Here is a 16,669-nt window from a genome sequence, read left to right as displayed (position 1 = left end):
TCAACTCTGAAGCTCTGGAAAACCAATATTCTTTGTCAAAGTCTTTTATGTGTAACAGTAACAAATGTTATCTTGTTTGTGTTTATTATGTGTTCCTTTTCTCTTAAAGGATGATTTGGAAGTGAAATCTGAGGAGCGTGCCAGTGTCATCCAGAAGCTTGAGCAAACTATTGAGGATCTGAGGACTAAAATTGCAGAACTAGAGAAACAGTTCCCTGCTACAGAAGTACAGGCTACTGAGAAGGAGCAGGAAAATGAGCATGTGCATACTGCCTGCAGGGAGTTCAGTAATGTGACTCTTCAAACACATGGAAAGGAGACTGTGCCCAGAACTGTGTCACAAGCAAGATCTGTACAAACGTCACCAACAGAAGATTATTCAGTACACGCAATGCCTTCAGCCAACACACTGCCGCTGCCCCCTTCTCCACTGCACTTGGAAAGCAGCAAAAGTGAAGAGCCATCTGAGAAATTGCCAGCTCTAGAATTACAGCCTACATTTTGTTCTGAAATCTCCTTAATTCTGTCACCGAAATTAATCTCGGTGCCACTGGATGCAAGCCAATCAGTACAGACTGCTTCACAGTCACCTCTTCCAGGACCCAAAGCTAATTTGTCCCTTGCATTTGAAGGCGAGACTGAATTTTCTGCTCCTCATCAATTGATAGGTATTAGAAATGTGACTTGTAGCGAACATTCCCTTTCTTTACCCCCAGAGCCCACATGTAGCATCCCCTCATCACTATCGACCACTGCACACACTGCTCCTGTACCTGGGGTGCATGGCTCTTCCGTCACTGCTCCCATGCCTGTGGCAGGAGTACCACTCCCGCCACCCCTGCCTGGCTCAGGACTCCCTCTGCCTTTTGCTGGCCCAGCAATGCCACACCTGGACCACTCTTTGCCTGATGTAACAACAGCACCCCAGCAGCTGCTGCCACCACCACCACCACCTCCTCCTCCTCCTCCTCCTTTGCCAAGTGGGGAGATACCAGTGTTGCCTCCAGCTCCCTCTCTCCCATGTACTGGAGTTCCACCACCACCTTTACCACCACCTCTGCCAGGAGCAGGAGTCTCACTCCCTCCTGGTTGGAGCATCCCACCACCACCACCACCTTTACCTGCAGCTGGTGTCCCTCCCCCACTTCTTCCTCTGCCTGGCCTGGGAATGCCACCCACAGCACCACCTCTATCTGGAGTGGGAGAGCCACCACTTCCTCCACCTCTGCCTGGAGGGGCCATCCCATCATTTCCTCCTCCACCACCACCCTTGCCTGGTGCAGGTGTCTCTTCACCACAACCGCCTCCGCCGCCTCCTCTACCTGGTGCAGGAGTCCCTCCTCCTCCGCCGCCTCCTCTACCTGGTGTGGGAGTCCCTCCTCCACCGCCGCCTCCGCCGCCTCCTCTACCTGGTGCAGGAGTCCCTCCTCCTCCGCCGCCTCCTCTACCTGGTGTGGGAGTCCCTCCTCCACCGCCTCCTCCGCCACCTCCTCTACCTGGTGCAGGAGTCCCTCCTCCACCGCCTCCTCCGCCACCTCCTCTACCTGGTGCGGGAGTCCCTCCTCCGCCACCTCCTCTACCTGGTGCGGGAGTCCCTCCTCCGCCACCTCCTCTACCTGGTGCGGGAGTCCCTCCTCCGCCACCTCCTCTACCTGGGTGGGGGGTGCCACCTGCAGCCCCGCCGCCTTTGCCTGGAGAAACAGCACCCCTTCCACCACCAGCTCAAGGCAGTGCCTATACAGCAGTTCCACAAGTTGGTGGATTTCTTCCTCCACCATTACCATCTGGTTTATTTGCAATGGGTATGAATCAGGAGAAAGGGAGCAGGAAACATGTGATAGAGCCTTCTCGACCAATGAAGCCTCTTTACTGGACAAGAATTCAGCTCCACAGTAAAAGGTAAGTTATATGGTTGTGAAGAGTGTGTTTTTGCTGTCTTCATAGCATCATGTTATGAGCAAAAGGATTTATTTGCCACTATGCAGATCTTTGAGAGACTTAGAGCAAGCTGAGTACTTAAATAGGGTGTCTATTCCATTTATAAGCACACAAACTCTGAGTAATATTATTTACTCATGAAAGCTCACTTAGGACAGTGTTTTCTGCTGTCCTGTGGAGTTGCATATCATATCTTAGTCAGATAGGGTGGTTGTATGCCACTAACCTTTCCATTAACTGTTTTTTAGCATTGTGTTTGTGATTTCCACACTCAGCTTTCAAGATAGAGTTGATCTTTCTCTTGAGCAAGAGTGAACAAACTTTGCTAGTGTCCTTCCTCCAGATGAATGTATGCTGAACAGTTCTTATTCTTCTCTTTTCTTTGTCTGGTGACCTGGAAACCTTTCTTCACTTTGTACATTTAGCAGAGTCAAACCACAGTTTTTTTTTTTGTTGGTTGTTTTTTTTTTTGTAGCATGGCTGTATAAATTTCTTGTAGCTCTTGTCAGTTGATCTGATATTAAAATACTTGGGTTTTGTTGTTGATGGTTTTCATTTGTTTGTAAAGTATAATTCTTAGTCATGAAAAATCTGTTTCCTTATTAATCTTTTCTTTCTCTCTGAGTACTGACAATTCTTCTTCTGTTTCTTCTACTTTTTAATGATGAACATCTTCTGCCTTCAGTTTCTTTTTGCCACTGTCACACAGGTGGTCTGCAGATAGCTGTATATTTCTACTTCTCTTTGTGTGCATGCCTGTGTATTTTCTAACCTATTTATATTCTTATGTTTGTAAAGTGGAAAGTATAAATGAGTCTGACAAATTTCCTATGTGAACAAAGAAAAGAGATATTGGGGAGAATGAACAGTATATCTTATCAAAATACTGCTAGTAGAAGTTAGGCAACAACATGTAAACTGCTGCTATCTTATTTTCTTCATTCCACCATTTATGATTTTAGTTTGATACTGCCCTACATAGGTCTTTTGCTTAACTTTAGAGATTCTAGTGCTTCACTTGTGTGGGAAAAAATTGAAGAGCCTTCAATAGATTATCATGAATTTGAAGAACTATTTTCTAAAACAGCTGTTAAAGAGAGGAAGAAACCTATTTCGGACACCATTACAAAAACAAAGACCAAACAAGTGAGTACTCCATTTAATTTCAGATATTCTCTAGGCTGGCTTTTACATAAAAGATTTTTGCATGCAGCTGAGTTATTTTTTCTGGTTTGAAATTTTTACCACAAATATATGCTACATAGAAATAGAAGAAAAAAAATGTAGGTTGTTTTCCAATGCTGTCTGTTGAAGAATGATGTTTTTGCTTAATTAATTGCTTTGAAATTGTATATACATTTAAAAAAAACTTTGCTTTACCCACTTTATATATAAAAAGATACAGATATGTTGCTTGAAACTGACTCCATATGCGCATTACTTAAATGAGCAGTATATACATTATTCTGAAGGATTTTATAAATGAAAGAAATGGATGTAAATTACCATGGTTTAAGAGGAAAGTGATATTTAAGAATATAATTCCTGATGATGTACCAGCATTAATAGTTCTAAGTTTATAGTGTGTTTATATATAGTGAATATAAAGCTTATGCATACTAAAAAAAAAAAAAAAAAAAAAAAAAAACAGGAAAATATAATAATAATCACGCTGATTTTTTTGAAATAGGGTTCAAAAAACCCACAGCGTATATTAAATGTAAAATTTAAAACTTGGGGTAAAAGAATTGAATCTGAATATGTACTTGACTAGATAGAGGCTCTAACCTTCTTGGATTTGAAATGCCTGACCAAATTTTGGTGGTATGATGTGTAATTAATTCACAATTAAAATTTCGGGTTATAGAGGAGATTTTTATTGTTATTCTGTAAAATGCTAAACCATGTTTAAAATTCTTGTTTTATCTCTCATCTTCTGTTCCTCTTTTCTGAACTCAAGACTGGCATGTTCTTTTCCTTTTTTTCCTTAAAGAAAAAAAAACGCATTACCACTGTACAAGATTTTATTTCCGCATTGGGTGTGCAGTGACATTTTCAAAATGTCCATTCAGATTTCACGTTCGAATGTGACCTCTACACCTAGTAGTTGTGGATACATTCCCCCTCACATACTTTTTACTGTGCTAGCAACCTGCTGTGGGCAGTAGAAAAAGTATTGAAGCTCTGACGTTTATGGTAGGGTGCTGGGATAAGATCTTTATCTTGATGGATGGACAAGATAGGGCAGCTACACAGCTATGTGCTGCTCCAGATAGTATGAACTGGGATAGGAGTAAAGGTAACAGTACTGCTGCTGTCTTACTGTCCACAACACATCTCCAAATTTCAAAGCTATACTTGATGCTTTCTCTATAAACAGTTACTCAACTCATATTTCCTGAGGTTTAGTGGTGCAAATCTCTAAATAGAGGAGAAATCTGGATTGTTGAATTCTGTGGCATAAACAAGGGGTAGAAATAGACAGCAGTTATAAGTAAACATTGCATGGGGATTTTAATACTAGCAGCACACATTTTCCTTGAAATGAAAAAATACTTAACAATAAATGAAATGCAGATAAAACTAACTGAAAATGACCGACTGATCTTAACCTCTTTGAAAATAAGTTGTATATGGCAGAAATTTTCACACAGAATTTAAGGCAATCTAAGTAGCTGCCATATTTTAGATCAAATATTCATGTGGGCCACTTAGATTGATGAAAGAGAATCTTGTGTGCTTCCCTTCCTCCATCCAAACAAATACTCTGTCAAAGAAAGAGAAATTACCTGTTGGAGAAGTCTGATTTGTTGCATGATAGTACCTGAGGGAAAGAGATCAACCAATAGATAACCAAATGTGCTAGAAACAACACAAGAAGGCATTGGAGGCTTTCATTAGAACTACAATTTCAGCTGACAAGTGTTTCAGATGACCAAATTCAGTGTTTGTGTGTGAATAAAGTCTGGGCCTTTCATAGCATTGAAGTGAGGAAAATTAAAGTAGAACACAAAAAGTATTCTCTCTGTACATACTCTCAGTAGTTTGGAACACAGGCCTTCATTCTGAAATGCTCTTCATTTGTACTGCACTGAACACTTTGGTAATGAAGTCCATCCATGTTTAGCAGAAGAAATGGTTATTTGGAGAAAGTATGGCCGTAATTCCACAAGTATGTTTTTATAGAAAGCACCAAGTGCTGTTTAAGTGATAACTGACTTGGGTAGATTCTATGATAGTTATGGGTATTGTAAAGATCTTACAAATGGTGTTTCTGTAGTGATTTTTACAGGGATGTGTTATGCAAAGCAGATGTGTTCTGTCACCTGTTGAGCTGCAGGAGAACATTGTAAACCAGGATCTGTAAAACTTACTGTGCTTCTCTCCAGAAAATTTCTAGTTTGGCAATTGTTTTTCCTCCTTACATTGCTGTGTGGGTATGCTAAACGGATGTATTTCTTTTAAATATTGGATGCTAAATGCTAGCTTAAACTGGAAATAGTTGTGAGATAAAAATATCCAGATAACTTTCAGAGGCATAAAATATTTGGTATTCTATGTAAACATCTGATTTTAATAAGTGTTTTTATTGAAAGCTGAAATAAAAATATATTTGCAGAAGAGGACACGTGGGCAGAAAAATGATTTTATCTAATCTGAAGAAAAAATTGATAGTTTGGGGTTGGTTTAGTAGGTGAAATATTTATTTTGCAGTAAACTGCTATTCTGCATACTGTTTATGATATGTAACATACAGTATATGCACCTATATACTCATGTACATGTATGTAGACTTGTTACCATTTACAGATATTTATGGCATACACCTTCTAAAGGGATAAATTTATCTATATTACTGTGGAGGTTTGGATTTTTTGTTTGCTTTCTTTTTGAGTTACAGATAGAGTTGATTTTGCTCTAGCCAAGTATTGTTTCTAACTTTCTTTTCTATCTGCAAATAGCTGAAGAAAATATATATCAACAATTCTTTAAAAAACAGTTTTGCTCCTAGTGCTGGGTGAAGGCCACATCAAAATCCATCCTATCAAAAAAAAGGGGGGGGGAAATGAAGGGTTAATACTATTTATGAATGCAGTTGATTTTATTCTTACTGTCTCTTATTTGGTGCCATGAAAAAAAGCTGTGATTTACTTTTCTCTGATAATGCATATATGTCAGATTCTCAGCTGCTGTAAATGTGTGCTGACTCGCTCAATGAGAACGCCTACTTAATCTTCAAAGAAAGTCCTTCATGGGGTATATCATAGGTGGAGCTGCCATTACTGCATATTAAAGCGGTCTGGCTTTCGTTATAAATTCATGTTGTTATAACTTTGCCAAAAGTTAGCTCTTTAGGCTGCAAATTTTGTTGAGTTTTCGTTGCTTTTCTTTCACATGTTGGGTGTCAACTTCATTTTGCCTATTTTGAAAAAGAATACAAAGTCTGTTTTTGCTCGTGTCTACATAGTTTTAAGCACTTGAAATATGGAACATTTTTATCAGACGTGTCTTTTGTTAGCTCTGTAAAGCATTCCTCAAATTTTGCCACTCTACAAGCTATATGAAATACCAGTTTGTGTTGTTCAGAAGAGACTGCAAGTATAATTCTGAAGACTTCATTCCTAACCTCGTAATGGTAGATTGGAAAGTAGGGAACATGGAGGTGAATAACTGAGATGGGAGTGAAGAAATACAATCTGACATATGGAAGTATAGAGTATGTCAGGTATGATTCTGTCATCTCTTACTTTATCTTAAGTAATTTCTTTCAGAAACCTATTGTGAGCTGGGAGTGGTGTTAATATGGGTGTCAGCAAACAGTTTAGTCCATCAAACCTATAGCATTTGACCCAACTAATGGATGAAAACTTGATTTTTGAAGTGCCTTGTTCAGACATGTCATGTAGTTACAATATTGATTTTTGTTACATTAATGGATACTATTTTTCATAGACTCTTTCCCCTATCTTCTGCAGAGAGTGTGTGTTACCAGTACAATTGGTAATGATGATCTTCGGCTACCTAGTAAATGGAACTGTTACCTGAGTAAAAATGTTTTTATTGCTTTTGCAGCGCTTTAAAAAAAGTTTACATAGTGAAGAAGGAAAACAATCTCTTCATTAAGGCCAAATACTAATGAATGATGGTAAACACAACATTAAAAACTTACCATGTTCTCTTCTGTGGAGATCATGGACCAGTGTGGAATCCTAGGAAAAAATGAATTCTGTGGAAAAATAGTATATAATCAGAAAATCTCAATATCACTATCAGCACAATAGGTTGACAGAAGGGACTGAATTGAGTTGCGTAGATTTCTTTCCTAGCTCTTGAACCACCATCTTAGAAACCTTGCTGATGATCACTATTTTTGGAAAATAATATACATTTTACTGCAGAGAGCTTCTCAAGAGCAGACCATATGTTTATAATCTATCATGTAAATGAAAGAAAAATGCTTAAGATATTCTCATATGGAAAGTCCACTATTAATCTATTGAAATTAAGATTTTAATCTCTCACTTCCACCCCCAGAAAATAAACAATAGGTTACTTAAGTTTAATTTCGTTTCAAAAGCCTTAGATGCAAACAAGATGCATCAATAAAAGTTTTGTTAATGATTTCAGCATTTTTAAATTTCTAAGTTGAACACAAAGACGCCGTGGTAATAGAATACTAGGAATGAAATGCCACATAAAATGAGTATAAATTGGTAAATACAGTTAATGTCATATTGAGTTAACAGATAAAAGATTATTCACATTTATTCATTAATGAGGAAGGACATCAAGGGAAAAATAATATTCCAAAAAGGAGAATTAGTTCCCTCTGCAAATAGATGAGGCACTGCGTTAGGAAGATTTCTGTATCCACATTTATTGATCTATTAGCTATGTCATTGGCATAACTGTGTCTTGCTCTCTTTCTTGCACCCTTCAGAAACAGAGTTGAAGTACTTCTGCCTTCACAGACAAATTTTAGAGTTTTCTGAAGGATAATTTTTATTTATGCACTATTAATGATGTTCTGAAGTTATTTTATTAAATTGAATATCTCATTTGTTTTGTTTGTAATTTTTATCAGAGGCTCTTTGATTTTTGTTTTTTACCTCTCACTCTATTCTTTATACAACTTGAGTGTCTTCTTTATTATTTGTTTTATTCTTGTATTAACTTAAAAATTCTTCATTGTAAACACAACTTGACCATGTATCAAATCTCTCTACCTGTTCAGGCTTCCCAGGTTGATGTCATCTTTTATCTACATGCGTTTCTCATTCTTACTTTCTCTTTTTTTATTCAGATCATATATTTGTAGGTTTAATAAACAAATGTGAGTTTGGCATCTGGCAATGTTGTAATCTCATCTTGTGACCAAAGAGCTCTGGAAGTTTCTCTACTTTGTATGCATATCATCATGAGTACTGAATGGTTGTGCTGATTTAATGGCATGGTTTAGCTGCTGCTGCTTATGGATTCTGTCAAGTTAAGAAAGGTCATTTCTTGATCAGAGAAGCCATTCAGAGTGTCTGATAATGGCCTCATTCTGTTCCTCCATGCAGTGGAAAACCTCTGTAGGGGAAGGTTATACTGAAAGTTTGCTCAAGTAAAGGGAAAAGGATTTGGGCTGTAGTAAGTGAGTTCCAGCTGCTGTGTGACTGAAAGCTGCACATCTAAAAAGTATAAACCAGATCTTGAATCTCGAAAGATCAGTAATGACTTATGAGCTAAACAAAGCTTTAGTGCCAGCATGAAAATGAAGTTTTTAAGATTACTATTTTTAATTTGTAATGAAGTGCAAAAATACTTTGGATCAGAGACAAAGTGATTTTCATTGAATCATAGAATGACTTAAGTTGGAAGGGTCCTTAAAGATCACAGAATCAGAATCACAGAACTGCAGGGGTTTGAAGGAACCTCAAGAGATCAAGTCCAGTCCCCCTCTCAAGCAGGTACCCTACGATAGGTTGCACAGGCAGGCATCCAGATGGGTCTTGAATACCTCTGTAGGAGCCTCCACAATCTCTCTGGGCAACCTGTTACAGTGCTCCTTCACTCTTACTGTGAAGAAGTTCTTGCATGTTTTTTTATGAAACTTCCTATGTTCATGTTTTAGGCCCTTGTCCTATTGCTTTACACCACTGTGAAGAGCCTGGCCTCATCCATTTGCCTCCTACCTCCCATTAGATATTTATAAACATTAATCAGATGCCCCCCCAGGCTGAATAGACACAGGTTACTCCATCTTTTGTCAGATGGAAGATGCTCCAGTCTTTTTATCATTTTTGTGACCCACTGCTAGACTCCTTCTAGGAGATGCCTGTCTTTTCTGAACTGGGGAACCCAGAACTGCACATTCCAGATGTGGCCTCACCAGGGCAGAGTAGGAAGGGGAGGGTTACTTCCCTTGACCTGCTGGCCACGTTCTTTTTCTAATGCATCCCAGGATTCCATTGGCTGCCTTAGCCACAAGGGAACGCTGCTGGCTAATGGCCAACTTGCTGTATACCAGAACACCTAGGTCCTTTTCCACAGAGCTCCTCTCCTGTACAGATGCAAATGGTTATTCCTCCCCAGGTGCAAGACTCTACACTTGCAATTGTTAAACTTCATCAGGTTCCTCCCTGCCCAACTCTCCAGTCTGTCCAGTTCTTGTTGAATAATAGCACAGCCTTCTTCTGTGTCAGTCACTCCTCCCAGTTATGTATCATCAGTAAACTTGCTGAGGGTGGACTCTATCCCTTCCTTCAGGTTGGTGTTGAAGATGTTGAACAACACCAGACCCAGCACCAAACCCTGGGGAACACCACTAGTTACAGTCCTCCAACCAGGCTGCCCTGCTCAAGATCGTCTAGTCCAATTGCCAAATTACAGAATAATGCAATTTTTTCTTAGAACTACATATTTTTGCTTAGTGGTGGTTGGTACAAACAGCAAGAACAAAAAAAAAAAGCTGTAAAGAAAAGGAGGCAGCTGCAGCTGAAGGGGTTCATTAGGAGTGAGTACAGTAAATAATATCATGCTTCTGACTGTAACCATATGTCTTCTTTTAAAATGGTAACATTCCACATTTTATTTCGCAGGCTTTTTCCATTGTTTCACCTGTCTTTTTTTCTTTTTTTTCCTCTAGCTTTCTATTTGTCTCCCTGATTTCATCTGTTAACTTCATTTAAAATATTTAAGAATATTATTTTCAAATCTATTTGGGCATGCGATATCTTTTGATGACTATTCAAAAGATTTGTATAATTCCTAACATGACAAGGTTGTTCATGGCAGTGGTTCTGATCACCTGCAAAAAAGCAAGTTTTAGTTCATTGTAGAAATATACACAAAAGTTTCACTTTTCATGTGCGTTTACCAAGAAGATTTTAGCTTGTTGAATTTCCATTTCTTAAAAAAAGGTTATATTGTAGACTCTGACCATTCACTTGTGTTACTAACCAATTCACAGAGATGTTTTCATGATTACAAACCAAAGAGCTACAAATTTAGAAACAGAAATTTTAGGTACCCATGTCCTTCGGATGCTGAAAGAAGGACTAGATATAATTGTGGTACATAACAATCAGATAAATTATCAAATAGCTTTAGGCATAAATATATATATATTTCTTGTGATCTATTTTTAACCTAAAGAATTTAAACTTTGCTATTTTATTTCCATTCCCCACTCTAATCTTTAGAATTAGGCTATTGTGATTACTTTTAATGGTGAAAATTTAAATATTTTTGTCTCCTTTTGAGGATTGCAATGTTTATCTGACTTATTACTGCATATCTGAATCTAAGCGATCTGAGTAATTTTTCATCTAAAGTGGTAAAAATTCAGTTTATTTAAATCAATGTGTTCCATCAGCACAGGTAGGCTGTTAGGTAGTCAGAACAGTATGTTATTATACTTTATCTCCTGCTATAGCAAAATATCCTCACTAGGTGTAGTGTGTGTTTTTCCTCTCACGCCACTGCTAGCCAGAAGTAATTTTTGGTTTTACTTTAAAATAAAAGATAACTCATAAGCTTTTATGGGAATACTCTTATATTATTCTCTAGGGAGGCAAGGATATTCATGTGACAGATATGGTGGGTCCAATTCTTTGGTTGTGTATTTTATAATTAGAATATACTGGAATCCACAGAAAAGAATAGTTGCAGCACCAGATCAGAAGATTCCTGCATTACTGCCATGATGCAATCTCGTAAGATCTTGTTTGGAACTTCGTATTTCTGCATTCTCTCTGCAAAAGTTACAATCTACAAGCACTTGTACAGTGGCTTTCCTGATTATGACTTTTTGTAACACACAGTAGTTTTTCTAAGCCACTGAGAACCAATAGGATAATTTTGCTTAATGCTAGCAATCAAAATCAGAACCAGAGAATGAGAGTCATTGAAGAATTCCATGCATTAACTAAATATTATTCTGGGGAAAGGGGATCTTTTGTATTTTTACTGCAGGGTTCTAATCAGCCATGTGTCTTGCATTATCTTTCATTAAATATCTTTTTGACTTTTTTTGCTGTTTTAAACAATCAGGAACAAATTTGGCATGTAGTTTATTTACTGTTTAACAATGAAGACCAGTCAACAACTAAAAAGTTTGTGCTAGACTTTAGACTGCAGATAAAATTTCTAGCTTCATTTATTTTTTTTTTAATTTCTGTAAAGCAAAGTTCCAGGGTCCAGACTAAAAAGGAGCTGTGTGTTGTCTGAGATTTTGGATCTTCTAAAGATTGAATTTATCAGTCTTTTGTTGTTGTGTCTTTAAATGGTGTCACTAGTCTGTGGACTGTAGGCCTAGACTATGTTGCTGATTTATTTTATTGTTTTGTTTTTAAATGTGGGAATTGTTTTAGGCACTTATGTTAATATTCATATTTTCTGAATTAGTGTTGTTACAGCATTCTGTTGGAGGAAGATATAGTTTTCATGCAATTTACTCAAATTAGAAAGAAAGAATGAGTAAAGAAGAGTATGAAAACTGACATTAAAACCTAATTCTTAAATAAAGCCAGACAAAAAGATAGTTGTTATATAACCACACTTTTTCTTCCTTTTCTGCGCCCCCGTTCACTTGACAGTCATGCTCTTTTAGTACTCCTGATGTCCTTGAAGTTCAGAATTTTGGTAGAAATGATGACCTGTTGTGCACAAACACATTGTTTATTTAGTGGCTATTTTTTCTCTCTCGTTTCAGTTCCCATGCTATGTTTCTAGCCCTCATCTTGGTAGCTCTCACATTTAGATTGCTGATGGGTGGTAAAATAGTGTTTTCATAATTGTGAATGGAGAGTCCCAAGAACAGACTTCAGATAATAGTTTCTCTTTACAAGAAGTCTTAGGTTGTTTGTCCTAGCTTGATCTCAATTATATGCTTAAATGATCTATGCTCCTAATAGGAATACTTAGAGTGATCATAGCCTATTGTAACGATAGTGCTGAGTATCCCAGTTGTATTTTTCTGAATTACCATAGTTTTTCCCTTTGAATTCAGAAAATAATTATCTTTTACTCTGTAAAATTTTGAATTCAGTACATTTGACTTTACTGTTTAATACGAATGTATTGTGTGTTATATAACTGTATGAGTACTTGCTAACTTCTGACAGCTAACTTCATGACACTGACAGCTAGGTCTTTAACCACGTGAACAATGATAATGCTGCATCTGGTTTGTAATTCCAAGCTTTTTTACTTCATGAGCAGGATACAAGATTTTCACTTCACTGTAGTGAAGTTAGAAATTTATGAGGAAAGGGAAATACCTGACACACTGATGGTTACAAAGGCACAAGGGAAAATAAATAAAAATAAATAGAATTGGACAGCCAACCACATCCTCAGAAAACTCTTTCAGCAAGTTTATCAAGCTTCCATTTCTAAGCAGTTCTAGTGGAGTAGTTCTAGTTCAGGATTTTGCTTCTCTTCATCTACTGCTCAGACATCAACTTACAAACCCGTGTGTTAAAACTTGAGTGAATCAAAGAGACAGAAACTGTAAACACCTTGTGGAAGACTTCAATGTATTTTAAGATATGGACTGGATTACAACATTCTTTAGCTAAAATATTTTTTTAATTTCATTTACACTCATTAATTACTAAATATGTTTTCCAGTGAGCTGTGGTTGATACAGCATATCAGTGCAATGATAGAAACTACGTAACCTGAAAAGGCATGCTCACTACCTGACTGAAATGTAAAAGTAACTTGAATTTACAGATAAAATTATTTGAGTTTTCTCCTGCCTTCCAATAAATTCAATTTGTTTTTTCTTTAGCATGTAGTACAGCATAAAATTCAGTAACCTGAGTAGATCAGCATTTAACCTCCTTCATCTGCATAATGTTGTAGCCCTACATAGAAGACTATTGCATCTAAATTCATGTCATTTAAAAGATAAGAATCCTTTCCAGGAATTACTTGATAATTGTTTCAGTAATATGAAATTTACATCCAGCTGAATTCAAGTAGCTTAGAGCTACCTGTGGAAGACAGTTTGTGAATTACTTGTTGCATTTATGTTTGCAAGGCAAATATGTACAGAAGTGTATTTTTTTGCTTATTTCAGGGGGGAAAAAATGCTTAGTTTTTTTGTATTCTCTAACTGATTGAAGAAACTACCAATATGTACATAGTTATTTTTTAAATAAAATTCAAATTGGCACCAACTATGTTAAACGTTAAAATAAAACACAAATTCTCACAGTTTTAGCTTAAATCAAAGATGGAACTTATTGTGTGGTTTTTGAAACCAAAGGAATTCCGAGACAGACATAGTCAGCATTTTTTTTATATGACAGCCTGTTTCATACACTTAGTAACAGCAGTGTGAAGTTGAAAGTGTGCATCCTAATGAAGCATCAACTGTAGGGAAGCCTTATAGTAACTTACAGGTTTAAGATTCAGATAGATGACATTTATGCTTGTGATAGTTATAATCAGTTGAAGCACCGTTAAAAATAATAATACTTTTTGATGTATATATAAATTATTCAGAGTACTGTTTTTTGAATTTGTTATTAGTAATGCAAAATATCTTTTAACATGTTTCATGCAGTTGAATACTAATAGATGGCTTTATTTTGGCAGGTTGTCAAGTTATTAAGTAACAAAAGATCTCAAGCTGTTGGAATATTAATGTCTAGCCTTCACTTAGACATGAGGGACATTCAGCACGGTAAGTGAAATAAATATTGTTGATTGTAGCTCAAGTTGCATCATTAATTATTTCTGTATCATTATTTCTGTTTTTTCTTATGTAAAAAAATTAAAGTTTTCTTTTAGTCTTCTTTCTGAAAATAGCAGATTATGGCATTTATTTCCACTTTTGTAATATATTCAGTTTTCCACTATAGTAAAAAGATGTGTTGAATGTTTATGTGCAGGATTACCACCTATAGTTCTGAACATCAATTATCTGTGTGGTGTGAAATCTAGACTCTTCGATTTTCTTATTTTTTCTGTGGAAGAAAGAGGGGAGTGATGTGTCGTTTATTCTAATTCAAAGAGCCCAAGAGTATATCCAAAAAAGTGTATTACAATGCTTAATTGATTGGCTGTCTTAAGTAGCTCATATTAAGGGGGTTAGCTCAAACTGGAGTTGTTTCATCTTCAACAGCTGTTTATAATGGGGGATTTTTTGGAAGGAGTGTAATACTTATCACATTTATGCTAAGAGACAGTAGTGCAAAAAGGTGAAAAGTGGAATTGCATTTATATTCAGAGCATCCTTTATGTTTCCCAAAGGCTTTGCATAGATTTGAAGCAGATTGAACTATCCTGTGAAGTGCTAGCCTATCTATTAAATAAATGTGGTTTCAAGTATAACACAGACTTCATAAATCATAAAAACATCTTGTGAACTTTCTAGGTTACGTATTTACAGCCATGCATTCAGTTTACTATGATTTGCTTACTTTGTGAAATTATTTGTAAGTAGAAGCAAATTTCAGTGCACTCTGTCAGCTAATGAGTAACTCTCAATCACAAGTTTAAGTTTTTATTAAACTGTTTTGATGGTTAGGAGACTTCCTCAAACTGAAGCACTTAAGATGGTAGTCATAGAGCAAGGCGCCAGTACTGGCGCCAAGAAGTACTTGGTATTTCCAAAGCTGGCAGATGTAGTAGAGTTAAGTCATAGAGCAAAATCTGAAAACAATGATATGGTCCTTTCCTTCAGTCAAATATTCAACTTGGTTTCAGTTAATAATGAGAACCTTATGAAGAAAGGAGTCCGCCTAACATCTGTGTCTGTGGTAAAGCCAACACAAGTTCATTGAAAATTTGCTTGCTTAACATGCAACACTAGCAGTAACATGGCATGAATGTCAGTAGTTGAAATGGTCAAACAATACTGTGCTTAACCTTTATCCTACTACAATATGAAGTACACGTGGTCATCTAAGAACTATGTGCAGATTTTGTATACTCCTTCAATAGCGGTTGTTAAAAACAATAATTTTTGCAAAGGAGAATTTAATAGTCCTCTTACTTCCTAGCTGTTCAGAAGTAATTGAACAAACATGAGAGAAATTTTATCTGGTAGAAGGACTTGAGGAAATGGTTGGAAGATCATAGTTTAAAAAATAGGTTTGGTGTGTTGGTATTTTCTTTATTTTTTTAACATAGGCATGCAGGAAAAGCTATGAGGAGCAGGAAATAAATTAGTGTAGTGGGAGTTAGACAAATAGAAGTGATATATTACTAAAAAATACATTTCTGGTACCAGTAACTCCGTGCAGAATTTTGAGTGATCTGACCATAAAGCCTGTGGGAGATGTTGTAAAACTAAACGCCCGTGAATTGAGTTTTGCCTTTATGTACGCTTCCTTATTAAACAAGAAGGGATTTTGTTTTTTCCAGCTTTAAGCTTGCCGGCTTATCTGCTACAGTTTGAATAGTCTAAGGAGAGAATGCTTTCAAAATTAAAAGAGAAAATTGAAATAGAAAGAAGCTGCATTAGCAACATAGAACTTTCTTTATTTCCCTTTTTTACATTAAGATTCAAAATACGTGACAATAAATACAACAAAAACTGTTATCTGTGTTCTTTGTCCCCTAGCCCAGGGCTTTAGTAACCTTCTTGAGCTTTTCTGATGCTTAATGTATAACTTTGGCAACTTGTGGTACCAGTTAACTTTCTTCACTGGCATTCTTCTAAATACCGTCTGTAAGCTATATTTGGTGGAAGTAGTGTCAATACAAATTGTAGAAGAATTGTAGTTTTATTTTATTTTAAGCTGACTTAAAAGTACAAAGACAGCAAATTTCAGTACAGTATGGTATTCAATTGATTCCTTAGTTTGATGCTGTTGTGTTTTATTTTTCTACTAGCTTAGACAAATTTCAAAATGTTACAGGAAAAGAAGGGAAAATAATTGTGCTAGCTATGAATTTATGTAAAAACTTTATGGTTTCAAGTTCTATTCATGATGAAGTGCTTAAAATAACTTGAAACTTAAGCTAATGTTGTATTTAATATGTTGCAAGGTTTCTGGTTTTTTTTGTTGTTGTTGATTTTTGAAGATGAAAAATACATGTGAAATATTGTCTGCAAGATGAAAGATGGTTTAGGAAACTTGAAATTGGATTTTCTAACTAATCTAGAATAACTACTAAATGTTCTGTGCATGTGTGATCAGATGGCATTTAATGTATGTATTCCAAGCTATTGGAATACATACTAAATAGATTTGGATGATGATGCTGATTTATGTCATTGTCTGCT

The 16,669-nt window shown here is 36.5% G+C and overlaps 1 protein-coding gene across 4 annotated transcripts in view; it reads left to right on the top strand.

Moving 5' to 3' along the window:
* Window positions 1-16,669, top strand: part of FMN2 (formin 2) — a 157,642-nt gene that overhangs the window by 56,794 nt on the left and 84,179 nt on the right. For all 4 annotated transcript variants that reach the window (XM_040696690.2, XM_046938373.1, XM_040696689.2 and 1 more), the window contains 3 exon segments: window positions 110-1,899; window positions 2,940-3,084; window positions 14,032-14,119. In XM_040696690.2, coding sequence (XP_040552624.1) covers window positions 110-1,899; window positions 2,940-3,084; window positions 14,032-14,119 — 2,023 coding nt within the window.

The sequence above is a fragment of the Gallus gallus genome, chromosome 3 (assembly GCF_016699485.2).
Source record: "Gallus gallus isolate bGalGal1 chromosome 3, bGalGal1.mat.broiler.GRCg7b, whole genome shotgun sequence".
NCBI classification, from domain to species: Eukaryota; Metazoa; Chordata; class Aves; order Galliformes; family Phasianidae; genus Gallus; species Gallus gallus.
The sequence above is the reverse complement of the archived record's forward strand: the minus strand, read 5'-3'. Positions and strand labels throughout refer to the sequence as shown.